This window comes from Dendrobates tinctorius, unplaced genomic scaffold (assembly GCF_039654945.1).
Source record: "Dendrobates tinctorius isolate UK_male_01 unplaced genomic scaffold, ASM3965494v1 ptg000574l, whole genome shotgun sequence".
Classification (NCBI taxonomy): Eukaryota; Metazoa; Chordata; class Amphibia; order Anura; family Dendrobatidae; genus Dendrobates; species Dendrobates tinctorius.
Genome location: NW_027362232.1, coordinates 593,665 through 607,383, shown reverse-complemented (window position 1 = coordinate 607,383; position 13,719 = coordinate 593,665). Strand labels below are relative to the sequence as shown.

At 44.1% G+C, this 13,719-nt stretch overlaps 1 protein-coding gene across 3 annotated transcripts; it reads right to left on the bottom strand.

Annotated features, from left to right (window-relative positions):
• Positions 1 to 6,388: 6,388 nt before the first annotated feature.
• Positions 6,389 to 12,784, bottom strand: FAM177A1 (family with sequence similarity 177 member A1). Of its 3 annotated transcripts, none has more exons than XM_073565197.1 (5): positions 12,597 to 12,784; positions 11,016 to 11,192; positions 9,602 to 9,677; positions 7,403 to 7,500; positions 6,389 to 6,942 (listed from the first exon to the last, which is right to left on the bottom strand). In XM_073565197.1, the coding sequence occupies exons 2-5, from the start codon at positions 11,085 to 11,087 to the stop codon at positions 6,739 to 6,741; spliced, it is 450 nt and encodes a 149-aa protein (XP_073421298.1). In that variant the 5' UTR covers positions 11,088 to 11,192; positions 12,597 to 12,784; the 3' UTR covers positions 6,389 to 6,738. The 3 variants fall into 3 exon arrangements, with proteins under 3 accessions (XP_073421298.1, XP_073421296.1, XP_073421297.1); XM_073565195.1 differs by having other exon boundaries at positions 12,302 to 12,782; XM_073565196.1 differs by having other exon boundaries at positions 9,602 to 9,668; positions 12,302 to 12,779.
• Between the last annotated feature and the right edge of the window lie 935 nt (positions 12,785 to 13,719).

Sequence of the window (13,719 nt, the reverse complement as noted above, 5' to 3'; positions counted from 1 at the left end):
TACTCTATGTAAAATGGAAACAACTCTGCACATGCTGCTGAATTTTCTGCGCGGTTTTGCTGCGGTTTCAAATCCGCAGAAAGAAATTACATGTCACTTCTTTTCTGCGGATTCCGCTGTGGTTTGCCATCTCCTCCATTGTAGAGGTGATAAACCGCAGGGCTGAACCGCAGCCTAATCCGCAGGTAAACCGCAGGTCTTTTGACCTGAAATTTACCTGCGGATATTACAAAATCCGCGGGGAGAAATCCGCAGCACCTAAAAACTACGTGTGCACATACCCTAACACCTGCTTCAGCCTTTTCTCTAGTTTCCTATTTTTTATGTCTTTTGAGTGTGCATAAGTGCCATTTCCATCTTTCACTTTTATAGGCCTTTAACTAGAGTTTGGCTGTCTGTTCTCATGTTGTTATTAATATGTACTTTCCATCATTACACATAGTAAATCACATCCAGAATTTATTCCGATAGGAACATTAACAGGGGCGTACATATAATTAATGGGGCCCCATCACTGATGTTTTAACTCCTCCTCCCCCATAGTCACAGAAGAGCACATTTCCCAACGTCGCAGCCCTTACAAAGTAATTTTACTCCTATTGAGACCCATTAGTGTTGCCACACACTGAAATACCCCTTTCATGGCCCCCATAAAGTATGATGCCAAAAGTACCCCCCAAAGTATGCTATCCCCACACTGAAGTCCACAGTAAGCTCTAACACACAGTAAGATGACCCTACCCCCACAGTATGATGGCCCTGATGCAGTCCTCCCACATAGTATGAGATCCGTCCACATACAGTTGTGCTCAAAAGTTTATATACCCCAGCAGAATATTTGCTTTCTTGGCCTTTTTTCATGAATGATAACACCAAAACTGTCTGGATCCCAGAAACTCATTCAGCTTTTATGCACACACACTGATTACAAGCAAACAGGCCACAGGTGAGGATGTTACCTTTAGGAGCCATTCAAACCCATTTGTGTCAACTTCTGTGCATGTTATCAGGACAAAATCACCAGGGTATGTAGACTTTTGATCAGGGTCATTTGGATGTTTTGGGTTGTCATTATGATTTAAAAAGAGAAAACACAGTATTTTGACAATAAATGGCTTCACCCAACCACTAACCATGAGTGGAGAAAAAGTTTTGGTGTTATCATTCATATTCTCTGAGAAAAAGGCCAAGAAAGCAAAAAATTCTACCAGGGTATGTAAACTTGTGAGCACAACTGTAGCCATTAAAACAGTGTACTGGTCCCTTCACAGCCCTTCCAAATAGTATAATGCCCCTCACAATGTACTCATTCATTTAAAAAACAAAACCTACTCACCTCTCCTTGATCCCCTGGCTGCTCCGGTCACTGCAGTGTGTGCTGAAGTTCTGCACCGCGGGAGTGTTGTAGTAATGTCATCATGCCAGCTGCTCTGAGACCGTTCAGATTGTGACCTGACATTGGTCTCTAGAAGGTGGCCTGCATTGCAGGAGGTCAAGCAGATATCAGTGGGATCATAGGTTTTTCATAGCTACAGTTGGAATTTAACTTTTTTTTCACAAAACATTTCATGTAGAGATGTACCAGAAGCTTGAGTCGTGCTGGTCTGGGTGCTGAGACTCCTGTTAATTGCTAAATTGGTGGGAGGAAAATGTTGAGAGAGGGGATTAGATGACCGCTGTCTAATAGAAAGTCTATGACTGTATCCCTACCTACTTTATCTATTGGCCAAGTTTACATGAGCTTCTAACAAATTATCCTTATTTCATCCAGAAAAAAAAATATGGACGATTTTCATGTGAATTGTTGTATATTACATCCCTTTATATATCAGCTATTATTTAAGCTTACAACACCAATTTTTTTTTTGCGTACCCATAGACGAGTCACATCCAACATATGGAAGAACTTGGTGCGCTCTGTGTTCTTTTATGTTCAGATTCGCACTGTGAAAAGCAATTGCTAATCTGAACAGCCAATTGAATAACATTCGTCTGAATACTGTCTGTCTCCGTTGTTCTTTCAGAGTTTGATTCTTATACATATCATACAAGTGCTTCTCCCAAAATTAGAATATCATCAAATAGTTAACTTATTTCAGTTCTTCAATACAAAAAGTGAAATATTATATAGAGTCATTACAAGCAAGAGTGATCTATTTCACGTGTTTATTTCTGTTAATGTTGATAATTATGGCTTACAGCCAATGAAAGCCCTAAAGTCATTATCTCAGGAAATTAGGACAATTAACAAAAACACCTGCAAAGGCTTCCTAAGCGTTTAAAAAGGTCCCTTAGTCTGTTTCAGTAGCTCCACAATCATGGGGAACACTGCTGACTTGACAGATGTTCAGAAGGCAGTCACTGACACACTCCACGAGGGTAAGCCACAAAAGGTCATTACTAAAGAAGCTGGCTGTTCACAGAGTGCTGTATCTAAGCAGATTAATGGAAAAGTTGAGTGGAAGGAAAAAGTGTGGTAGAAAAAGGCGCACAAGCAAATGAGTTAACAATCCTTTCAAGGATTTGGTTAAGGAAAGGCCAATCAGTAATGTGGGGGAGATTCACAAGGTGTGGACTGCTGCTGGGGTCATTGCTTCAAGAACCACCACACACAGACGTATCCAGGACATGGGCTACAAGTGTCGCATTCCTTGTGGCAAGTCACTCAACCAATAGACAACGCCAGAAGTGTCTAACCTTGGCCAAGGAGAAAAAGAACTGGACTGTTGCTCAGTGGTCCAAGGTGTTGTTTTGAGATGAAAGTAAATTTTGCATTTCATTTGGAAATCAAGGTCCCAGAGTCTGGAGGAAGAGTGGAGAGGCACACAATCCAAGCTGCTTGAGGTCTAGTGTGAAGTTTCCACAATCAGTGATGGTTTGGGGAGCCATGTCATCTTCTGGAGTAGGTCCACTGGGTTTTATCAAGACCAAAGTCAGCGCAGCCGTCTACCAGGAAATTTTAGAGCACTTCATGCTTCCCTCTGCAGACAAGGAAATTTCATTCTCCAGCAGGACTTGGCACCTGTCCACACTGCCAAAAGTACCAATACCTGGTTTAAAAACAACAGTATCACTGTGCTTGATTGGCCAGCAAACTCATCTGACCTTAACCCCATAGAGAATCTATGAGGTATTGTCAGGAGGAACATGAGACCCAACAATGCAGAGGAGCTGAAGGCTACCTGGGCTTCCATAACCCCTCAGCAGTGATGCAGTAATTGATGCCAAAGGAGCCCCAACCAAGTATTGAGTGCATTTACTGTACATACATTTCAGTAGGCCAACACTTTGGATTTTAAAATCATTTTTCAAGCTGGTGTTATAAAGTATTCTAATTTACTGAGATAATGACTTTTGGGTTTTCATTGGCTGTAAGCCATAATCATCATTAACAGAAATAAACACTTGAAATAGAGCACTCTGTTTGTAATGACTTTATATAATAAGAGTTTCACTTTTTGTATTGAAGAACTGAAATAAATTAACTTTTTGATGATATTCTAATTTTGTGAGAAGCACCCGTAAATGCGGCCATAATCTGTGGCAATTTAAGACTCTACAAAAAAAAAAAACAGCTCAAAAGAAATGTATTCAAACTGGGATCAGATCCTTTACTTCCAGCAGTTAGATCCAGCCAACCCGAACCCAATAACCACAGAAGTCATCAGGCTGCAAGGGCCATTTTATTAAGGAATGCAGTAAATACATACGGTACATATAAAACGCAGAAGACAAAATATAATGTCCCACTGCATTGTTGTGCATGCTCGACCTCAACTTTATTCATTGTCAATGGGTCAGCGGTTTCCGGCAGTCCCATAGACAATGAATGGAGTTGTGGCTGAACATGCACAGCTTGGCTCGATGTAAGACAGAGCTGCAGAGCCACAGTGTCAGGTTTGCCGGAGTTCTGACCACCGAGACATTCATCGACCTCAAGATCAACAACTTATACCCAATGATATGGGATAACCTATGGATAAGACATCTTTTTTTTGGGGGGAGGGGGGGGGGGGGAACTAGATGTGCCTGGAAGCCTATCAGATGCACATTTGGCCAAGCTGTGTCATGAATGGTGGTCTATAATTTGCTGAAGTAACAGTAAGGATACCCTTCCATTTATCTAGGGTGGGATTTCTGCAGCACAATCCACAGCATTAAGTACAATTAATCCTTTGCATTGCAAATGCTGAACCTCACTGATACCCACTGCATCAGTTACCATCCCGATTACATATCCGTAGTCATTGTAAATTAACTGTGGATTTTCCCTGCAGAATTTGCTTCAGATTTCACAAAATCTAACTCACAATGCGTTACTCTAATACAGTGAATGCAAATCCACTGCATATTCAACCTAAAACCTTACTAAACGGCACACATGTATTATCTGGGCCTATGAGCTATATAGAATATATATTTTTATTAATGTAACGGTCATCTTTTGGTTAGGGTAGGCCATACGCACTTCTGCAGCAGTGGCTTCCCTCCTATCCACAGTATAACAAAGGGTTTGCTGAACCGATGGCCAGAACACAAAAAAACAAAATGTAATGTTTTTTCTTCCGAGCCATGTTTTCATCCATCTATTTATCTAATAATTTTTTTTTATCATTGTTAAAAAGCCTTAATAAACTTGACCTTAGTACTGATGTATAGAAAGCCTTAATGGCACAAGATAACAAGGAGCGGTTATGAGGCAGCTTCTAAAAGATTAACGTTAAAGGGGTTATCCAGGACTTTGCCTATTTTTGGCTATGAGCAGGTAGTTGTCAACCATCTCCTTGTTCTGCCCGGTGCAGATCTCTGCCAGCTCAGAGGTCACGGACCGCTCCTGCCGCTCCTCCACTTTTTGCTGCATGGTTACAAATTTCCTGTGTAATCACAGATTGAAATGATTATTTGCTGGCATCCAGCAGCCACCACTAGAGGGAGTTACTGAATCCTTTGTTACCGAGTTGAATGTGTAACTGTAAAGCTGGAGTCACACATAGCGACTTACCAGGATCGCTGGTAAGTCGCTATGTGATCGCTGGTGAGCTGTCACACAGACAGCTTCACCAGCGATCAGCACAGCGATGCCGAGCGCCCGGCATCGCTTGCCATCGCTGTAAAAAATAGAATCAAAATAAAAAATATAGTTATTCTCACCTTCCGGCGTCCCGTTCAGCCATCCTGCCTCTCTCCACGCTCCGGTCCCAGTGATCCTTTGCGAGAATGACCGCGAGACGTCACGGTCTCGCGGGAGCGCGAAGTCTCGCGGTCATTCGTGCAAAGGATCACTGGGACCGGAGCGTGGAGAGAGGCGGGATGGCTGCGCAGGACGTCGGAAGGCGAGAATAACTATATTTTAATTCTATTTTTTACAGCTGATCGCTGGTCTCCCGCCTGTCACACGCAGTGATGCGTGCTGGCCAGCGGGAGACCAGCGACCAAAAATATGTCCAAAGGTTTCTTGCAGCGATCAGCGATACCGGCAGGGGGGCCGCTCGCTGATCGCTGTCACACACAGCGATCTCGCTGGTGAGATCGCTGTAACGTCACAAAAGTTGTGACTCAGCAGCGATCTCGCTAGCGAGATTGCTATGTGTGACTCCCGCTTAATAAGCTCCCTCTATTGGTGGCTGCAGGAAGCCAAAATGTTATCTTTTAAATCGAACCTGTCACCAGGTTTGTCCGATATGAGATAACACCACCACCTTTCAGCTCTGATATACAGCATTCTAATATGCTGTATATAAGCCCCCAACATGGCTTGCAAGACAAGAAAAAGAGCTTTTATTATACTCACCTGCGGGGCTTTATTATACTCACCTGCGGGGCGGACCGGTCCGAGGGGTGTCGCTGGTTCGGCGCCTCCCATCTTGTTGCGATGCCGTCGTCCTTCTTGCTTCATATGAATGACACGTCCTACGCCATCCAGTGTTACCCAGCATCTTGCTCCGGCGCAGGCGATTCTCTGCCCTGACCACGGCGGAGGAAAGTACTGCAATGCACAGGCCCTGGGGCTCTTTAAACTTTCCCGCCGGCACCTGCACACTTCAGTACAGAGAAGTGCACCTGTGCAGGAGCACCATGCCAGGGAACACTGTGTGGATGACGTAAGGATGCGTCATCCATATGAAGCAAGAAGGAGGATGACATCACAAGAAGATGGGAGGAACCGGACAAAGAGCGACACCCCTCAGACCGGCCAGCCCCAAAGGTGAGTATAATAAGGTCTTTTTCTTCCATTATAGAATATTGTATATCAGGTCTGAAAGGTGGTGGCTGTATCTCATATCGGTCAAACAGTGACAGGTTCCCTTTAAACAGAAGTCTATGGAGGGGATTTGGTGCTCTGAAACTGAAGTTCCAACGTCTATAAATAAAAGTAATCTGCACAGAATTTTGAACTTTTTTAAAAACACAAAGATGTTTAATGGTGGACACTTACTTTGGGGCATAAGAAAGTGACATAAAGACATATACAAATGTTTAGCTGAATGTTAAATATATCAACAATAAATGTGTACTCTAGAATTTTACAAATGGCTGACGAGCCCGAACAGCTTAAGTGGTCCCTTCAAATATTTCAATAACTGCAAGGAAGAAGCAACAACCCTGTGTATGCGACGGCTCCAGAATGCTGAGGGTTAAGAATTAGCAGACGCTTGGGACTTGAGTAACATAGAAAGGCACAGTTTTGGCAGGTGTTGCTTTCCCCCCCCCCCCCCCAAGAAATCCAATCTCCTGCTCCTAAGTTGGGACAGCGGACAGTTCCTGCTTCTGTGCCAAGTTTACAGAGTCATCTCCTTCCATTACAAAACTGATATTGACAAAGGAGCTGGCGGCTTCAGGCTGCTCCGACTGAGGACTGGTCTCGTGTTGCTGCCCGTTCTGCTCTTGGTACTGTTTCTCTGCCTGCTCGGACAGTTCATTCTCTTCTTCCTCCTCTTCAACCTACAAACCAAAGAGATGTACTTTATTGTTCAACAGAAAAAGATATTGCCTACCTATAGGCTGATTTTACTACTTTGTGCATGTCAGCAAATCAATCTGACCATGACTGCTTTTGTATTTTCTCTTACGACAGCTTAGTAATTGCTGCACTCATATTAATAATGCACATTACAAGATTCTTCTTTTCTGCACAACGAGTTGATAATTGTTTTTTTTTTTATATCTATGGCAAACATTAAAGTCACAGCCTGAGGGTCACACGCGTTAATCCCGCTACCTGCACAGTTCCCATCTAGGGTTATAGGTTTTGCATATCCCGGCAGTAACATGATCCGTTTGCAGGCAGTAATAGACGTCAGATGACAGGTGACCGTACACACTCGTATTCTATTACAATCCCCACATACTGTATATGCCCAGGAGAACACGGGTCTGAGCGGAGGTGACGGCCCGCACATACCTCTTTCTGCATTCTGTAATATTCGTCAATCGCATACTGGTACTTTGGTGTACTGACCCCCAGAACAGATGCTATTTTTTCTCCTAAAAAGTCACAAACTGAAAAAAAAAAAAAGAAAAAAAAATGATAGATTACATTTAAGAATAAGAGAAAAATAATCCCAATGTCAGTATTACAGCAGCAGGTCCCCACCCTAGGTTCTACAGTAGCTATTCCAGCCTGCATCTCTACAGAGCCAACTATAGGGCAGGGGGTTATCTCCAAAATGTCACATTACTGCAATGGAAAGCCTTAACAGGGCTGGACCAAGACTACAACTTATTACCTATCCTACTGATATCCTGATGAGGAGTTACAAACGCAACATAACCTATCACCGTGAAAGTGTGGTCCAATCTGCAGGCACCATGTTATAGAGCAGGGGGAGCTGAGCAGTGGATATATAGTTTTATGAGAAATTCAATATAAACTGGAATTTTATCATTTAAACTTCTGCTTTCTGGGATTGTTGGTCCAGTGGGCGGTCCCAGCAGTGACTGGCAGCTTTCTGTGTATAAGTGTGCATGAAGAGACAGCTGTCAATTAATCATTAGGGAATGTGCTCGGATGACGTCTTATCCGAATAGCTTGGTCATGCTCGAATAATATATTCAAGTCTCTGCGGCTTCAGGTTTTGCAGCGGTAGACAGGCGCAGCAAAACCTGCAGCCGCAGGGACTTGAATATATTATCTGAGTACGCCGAAGATACTCAGATAACACGTCATCCGAGCATGTTCCCTCATCACTACTGTCAATCACTGATAGGACCGCCCACTGGACCACAAGTAGGATTGCCCAGATACAAAAAGAAAAAAAAAAAAAATCCCAGAAAGCAGAGGTTTAAATGATTAAAAAAACAAGCTGTACTGAATCTTTTCTCACAAGACTATACAGTATGTCAATTGGCTCAGCTCCCCTGCTCTACAACATAGTACCTACAGATTAACTGCAGTCACTATGACAGGTTTCCTTTAAGGCCCCATTCACACATCACAGTTTCACATTCATGTTCTATCAGTATTTTTTTTTCCAGATAGAGCACACATCCATTATAGAGTATGTAGTCTATAGAAATTTTCACATGACTTTTTTTTAGGGGAAGGGGGTGAGCAGCATCAGAAGACATGTACGATTTTCATCCAATTAGTGAATCAACCTCACCTATTTACCAATGTAATGGATTTAAGTTTATTTTACTTTTTTTCATAAAAAAAACTAGTAGTATCTTAATGGTGATACTGTCACCTATAACAGGAGGACAAATAACTACAACAGGTGACCATGACATATTGATTTTGGTTATTCCAGTGTATGGCTAAAGTGGTCTCCGCCAGAATACTGAACTTATAAATCCAAAAATGGCAGCTGTTCACATTGCACATTGTGTAATGTTCTCCCGGTCACCTTGTATACTGAGCAAGTGTAAACTACAGGAAACAATTAAGGATTAAACAATGGACTCCAGCAGCATTTCTCTGCAAGGTGCGTCCCTAGTACAGAAGGAAACTCTGCAAGTCTACCTTTAACACGAGAAGTAACAGGAGCGGGGGTAGCACCCAATGACCTATGCTTAAAATATGGTAAAACAACTCTGCGCTTATATTTTCCAAATCACAAGGTATAGTTGTTCTGTTCATGCAGATGTTGGCACAATGGACGATGCAAACTGTCTAGGAGTGAATAATATGTGAATATGGGTGACCAGTGTGCATAGTGGGCAGCACATGCCCTGTTTGACCAAAGATGTAGCGTTAAAAATGTATTTAGGACACAAAAAAGATGCGATCAGCCCCTAGACTGGTGGTTCTTCAGCTGATTGCTGCCATGTTTGCTCAGCTCAATGATCTGTTATGTATTAACACTTGTTTGGCTGACTGTCTCTAACAGCAATGATTTTTTTTTTTCTTCAATCCATCAAACATTTGAATCTGGCCATTCCCTCCCAACAGCGTCTATGAGGAGAGACAAATGAACATCTCAATGGCTAAAATAAGAAAAAGGCAGCCTAAAAGGATGAGATATTGCTGTAACTGTGCAGCTAAATAATCTGTTGGGCTGACATTACCCATTAGATGTCACAGCTGCCCAGGACGTGCACATTAGGTAGGTAGAGGAATGGTTTTTGTAATTCAGTGTAAACTGGCGAATGTATGACATACCTGAAAGTGTGGAGGTTGCAACTCTCAACATGTAGAACCAGAGATATGGCCCCCATGTTAACTTTGCCTGCAAGAACCATAGACAGAAAATAGAAGGTTGTTGGCTCAGCATTAATTTATACAATTCACCAACAGGGAAAGCAAAGTAACCAAAGACACAATCCAGTCTCGTTTCCTAGTTTTTACATAATGTGGCAGAGAAGATGCTGTGTATGTACGATCAATCTCCATTAATATAGATTCATTATAAGAAACCTGTCACCTGATTCATGATGCCCAACCTGCGGGCACCATGAACCAGAGCCTGGCAGCACAATTTCATCCAGGTAGATTTTTCTCTAAAATGATCTAGCATTTCAAAGAAAGTATGCTTTATATTTCCTTTAGGGGATCATAGTCCAGCACCATCCTGGCCGGCTTCTCCCAGCACTGCTAGAGCCGATCCCCACAGCGAGAAATGTGAAGAGTCGGCTGAGAATGGAGTTGGACTAGTCTAGTCTCGGTCTGGATCTTTAAAGCATCTATTCTCGGAAACGATGCTGCCAGGATCTGATTCGTGATGCCCACACTTTGGGCAGCATGAATTAGTTGACAGGTTCCCTTTAAGTTGCGTTATGCATGTCAGTCCTAATGATCGTTACCGGAGAAATGAGATGCAATTAATTCATTAAAGGGATGCAAGAACAGCTTAATGAATTAGACTCAACCTCCAGCTGCACTACGCCACAGCCAGTAATGTTACTCTGGTCAGGGACTGGAGCACATGTCTGTTGAAAATTACACCACTAAAGAGGCACAAGTTTTCATGAATTAGACACACAGGTGTAGCTATGACCCGTCCATGCTCTACCCATTTTGGCAAAGACAGGCATAAATACACCAAAAGTCGCAAAACTTTGGTCCTTTAGACTACAGTGTAATGGGAACACACTCGTGGCCAACAATCTGACCCTTTCTTATAATCGGTGGCCATCCAAATAGTAAGATACTGAACAATTTATGCCTTTACATTCATAACAGTCTGAGAACTCGAAAAACCTCTGTGCTGGATAGTCACTGCGCCAGGCTCACATCTACGGTTATAAAACTAAATATCATGGATGGCACTATATAAAACAAGACTGCGGCCACTCCACCCTTCCTGCTGGTTTCAGGGTTTAGAAGTGCTGCTTTCCTGTTCACTGCAGTTACATATGAGGATGCCGTTGTTGATTGTCCAGCTCTCCTCATTTTGGTTTGCTGTTTTTGCATTTCCAATAGCGAAGAGCCTCCCTGGTTCTGCTGCACCAATAGCATATGTAGCATCTGCCTAGTAGATTTGACATTTTTTTTCCACCTTCACCTGACCCGCAATGCTCTTGTAATTCTAACTTACATACCGTTACTAAATGAATCCGACGTCACTGTCACTTACTGGGTCAACAGTCGGCAGAAGATCTCTTTTCTCCTGCAACTCTTCTTCCTCGTCTGTACTATATTCCTCCATGGTTTCACCGCTAGCAAAGTGAATTATTCTTCGAGGAATTTTTTTCTTCTTCCGTACATCTCCGAGCTCCACACTTTCGAACTCTCGGTCACCATTTACCACATCCTGTGTCAAGAAAAAAACACCCACAAATATGAAAAAACTATGAGACGTGCATATTACACCATGGTTTCACCACGGCAGCAACCACTGCACTATGGATTGCAGTTCTGTTTGATGGATTTATTCGCCAGAACAAATAACAGGTCATCAGTGGGGGTCCTGTGTGTCAGACCCCCTACGGATGAGGGAGGTGTCATCAATACTCTGAGAATGAACAACCCCTTTAAGGCCCTGTTCACATGGGACAGATTTACAGCAGTTATAAGCTAGAATCCACAAGACAAATCCTGGTAATAGTGAAAAGAGGAGCAGCAAGAAATTATATATACTCAAAGAAGTGAATGACTTTTTTGTCCGTCAAAAAAAAAACAAATGCAGGAGCACGTAAATCTTTTTTGAAATCTTTCTTGCATTTTTCGACGTTATGGAATTTGGATCATGGTCTCTTTTATTTAGCACTGCACATGCTTCCAACACTGGCGGACATTGGAGACACCTGCAGTAAAGAGAGATCCCTACAAAACCGAGCAACAATAGATTCAGACACAAGACGGAAACCAAAGCTAAATGGATCAGATTAAAAATGGCGACTTTGGTTTCCATTTTGATTTTTTTTATTACCCCATCTGGATCCTAAAGGAACATGTGAACACAGTCCAGGGTTATACTGCGGACAGCAGGATTTCATTGCAGATTTTAGTTTCCTCATTGAAGTCAATGTGGAAAAAAAGCAGAAACCAACGTGACCGGTCATTGTGTGATAACAGCCATCTCCGAGCCGACATTTCCATCCACAGAGAGACGGCTACACGGGGGCTGGGGCGGACACGCAAATCCAGGGGGTCTACAGCTATGGTACATAATACAAAGCACCGCTGAGTGCAGGCCGTGGATGCAGCAGAGCTGAAGCTGCTGTCACCTGCGGGAACAGTGAGACGGGTACAGCCCCCATATATGTACCACCATGTACATATCCCCCAGCACTGCATGTAGCGGGAGCCAGGGGCACTCACAGTACTAGGATACTTAGGACACCTCGGTGTCGGAACACAAGTCTGCCAGGACCACAGTGACGCCAAAACACAAAAAAACATCACGCAGTAACCACAAACCTCCCCAGTCGCCATTGTACCAGACTTCAGGTTCAAACGACCGCTCCCAGCCGCGGGCAACAACCCCGAGATGACAGCCAATGGCTCCTCCCCGGTGTGTGCAGGACAAGCGCAGGTGTGAGCATTCCACGCCTCGGTCTCTCAGGGAAACACTTCCTTGCGTTCCACGACTCGGTCCCTCAGGGAAACACTTCCTTGCGTTCCACGCCTCAGTCCCTCAGGGAAATATTTCTTTGCGTTCCAGCTTCAGTCTCTCAGGGAAACACTTCTTTGATTTCACGCCTCGGTCTCTCACCTCAACTACTTCCTTGCGTTGCACGTCTCGGTCTGTCAGGGAAACTTGCGTTCCACGCCTCGGTCTCTCACCTCAACCACTTGCATTGCACGTCTCGGTCTCTCGTCAAAAACACTTCAGTGAGTTCCTCGCCTCAGTAATTCAGCTCAGCTGCTTCCTTTCGTTCCACGCCTCGGTCTCACAGCGAACACTTCCTTGCGGTTCACACCTCGGTCTCACAGGGAACACTTACTTGCGGTTCACACCTCGGTCTCAGGCTGAGTGCAGACGGAGTTTTGAGCCCTGCGGATTTTTCCGTGCAGAATGGAAGAAAACCGCAGGTCAAATGACCTGCATTTTTCCTGCGGATTTCTTCCATTTTTAACGCGGTTTTCATGCGGTTTTTGTGCGGTTTTCCATTGCAGTTTTCCCCCTGCGGATTTGGTGACAGGGGAGATAGAAAACCGCACAAAAGAAGTAACATGCTGCGGATTTTGTACCGCAGGAAAACCGCGCGGAAAAATCCGCAGCGTCTGCACAGCGTTTTTTTTTCCCCATTCATTTTAAAGGTACTGTACATCACAATGCAGATATGCAACGTTTCTGCGCGGTAAAATCCGCTGCGGAAACGCTGTATATCTGCATCGTGTGCACACAGCCTCACAGCGAACACTTCCGTGCGGTTCACACCTCGGTCTCACAGCGAACACTTCCGTGCGGTTCACACCTCGGTCTCACAGCGAACACTTCCGTGCGGTTCACACCTCGGTCTCACAGCGAACACTTCCGTGCGGTTCACACCTCGGTCTCACAGCGAACACTTCCGTGCGGTTCACACCTCGGTCTCACAACGAACACTTCCGTGCGGTTCACACCTCGGTCTCACAGCGAACACTTCCGTGCGGTTCACACCTCGGTCTCACAGCGAACACTTCCTTGCGGTTCACACCTCGGTCTCACAGCGAACACTTCCGTGCGGTTCACACCTCGGTCTCTCAGCACACTTTCTTGTGTGTACTGCAGAAGGGTATGTTCCCATAGTGATTAAACGCTGAGACTTGGACGCTCTGTACCTCTACAGCGTCAAACCCGCAGCGGCCAGATGTTAGACTAGGTTCACATTTGCGGTTGAGTCCACAGCATA

Excerpts from the sequence above, each read along its gene's own strand:
- FAM177A1 (XM_073565195.1), bottom strand. Across the intron at positions 9,678-11,015 it reads TTCTGCCGACTGTTGACCCA|TTCTTGCAGGCAAAGTTAAC; the intron begins GTAAGTGACAGT and ends TTCTGTCTATGG. Across the intron at positions 6,943-7,402 it reads ATTACAGAATGCAGAAAGAG|GTTGAAGAGGAGGAAGAAGA; the intron begins GTATGTGCGGGC and ends TTTGGTTTGTAG.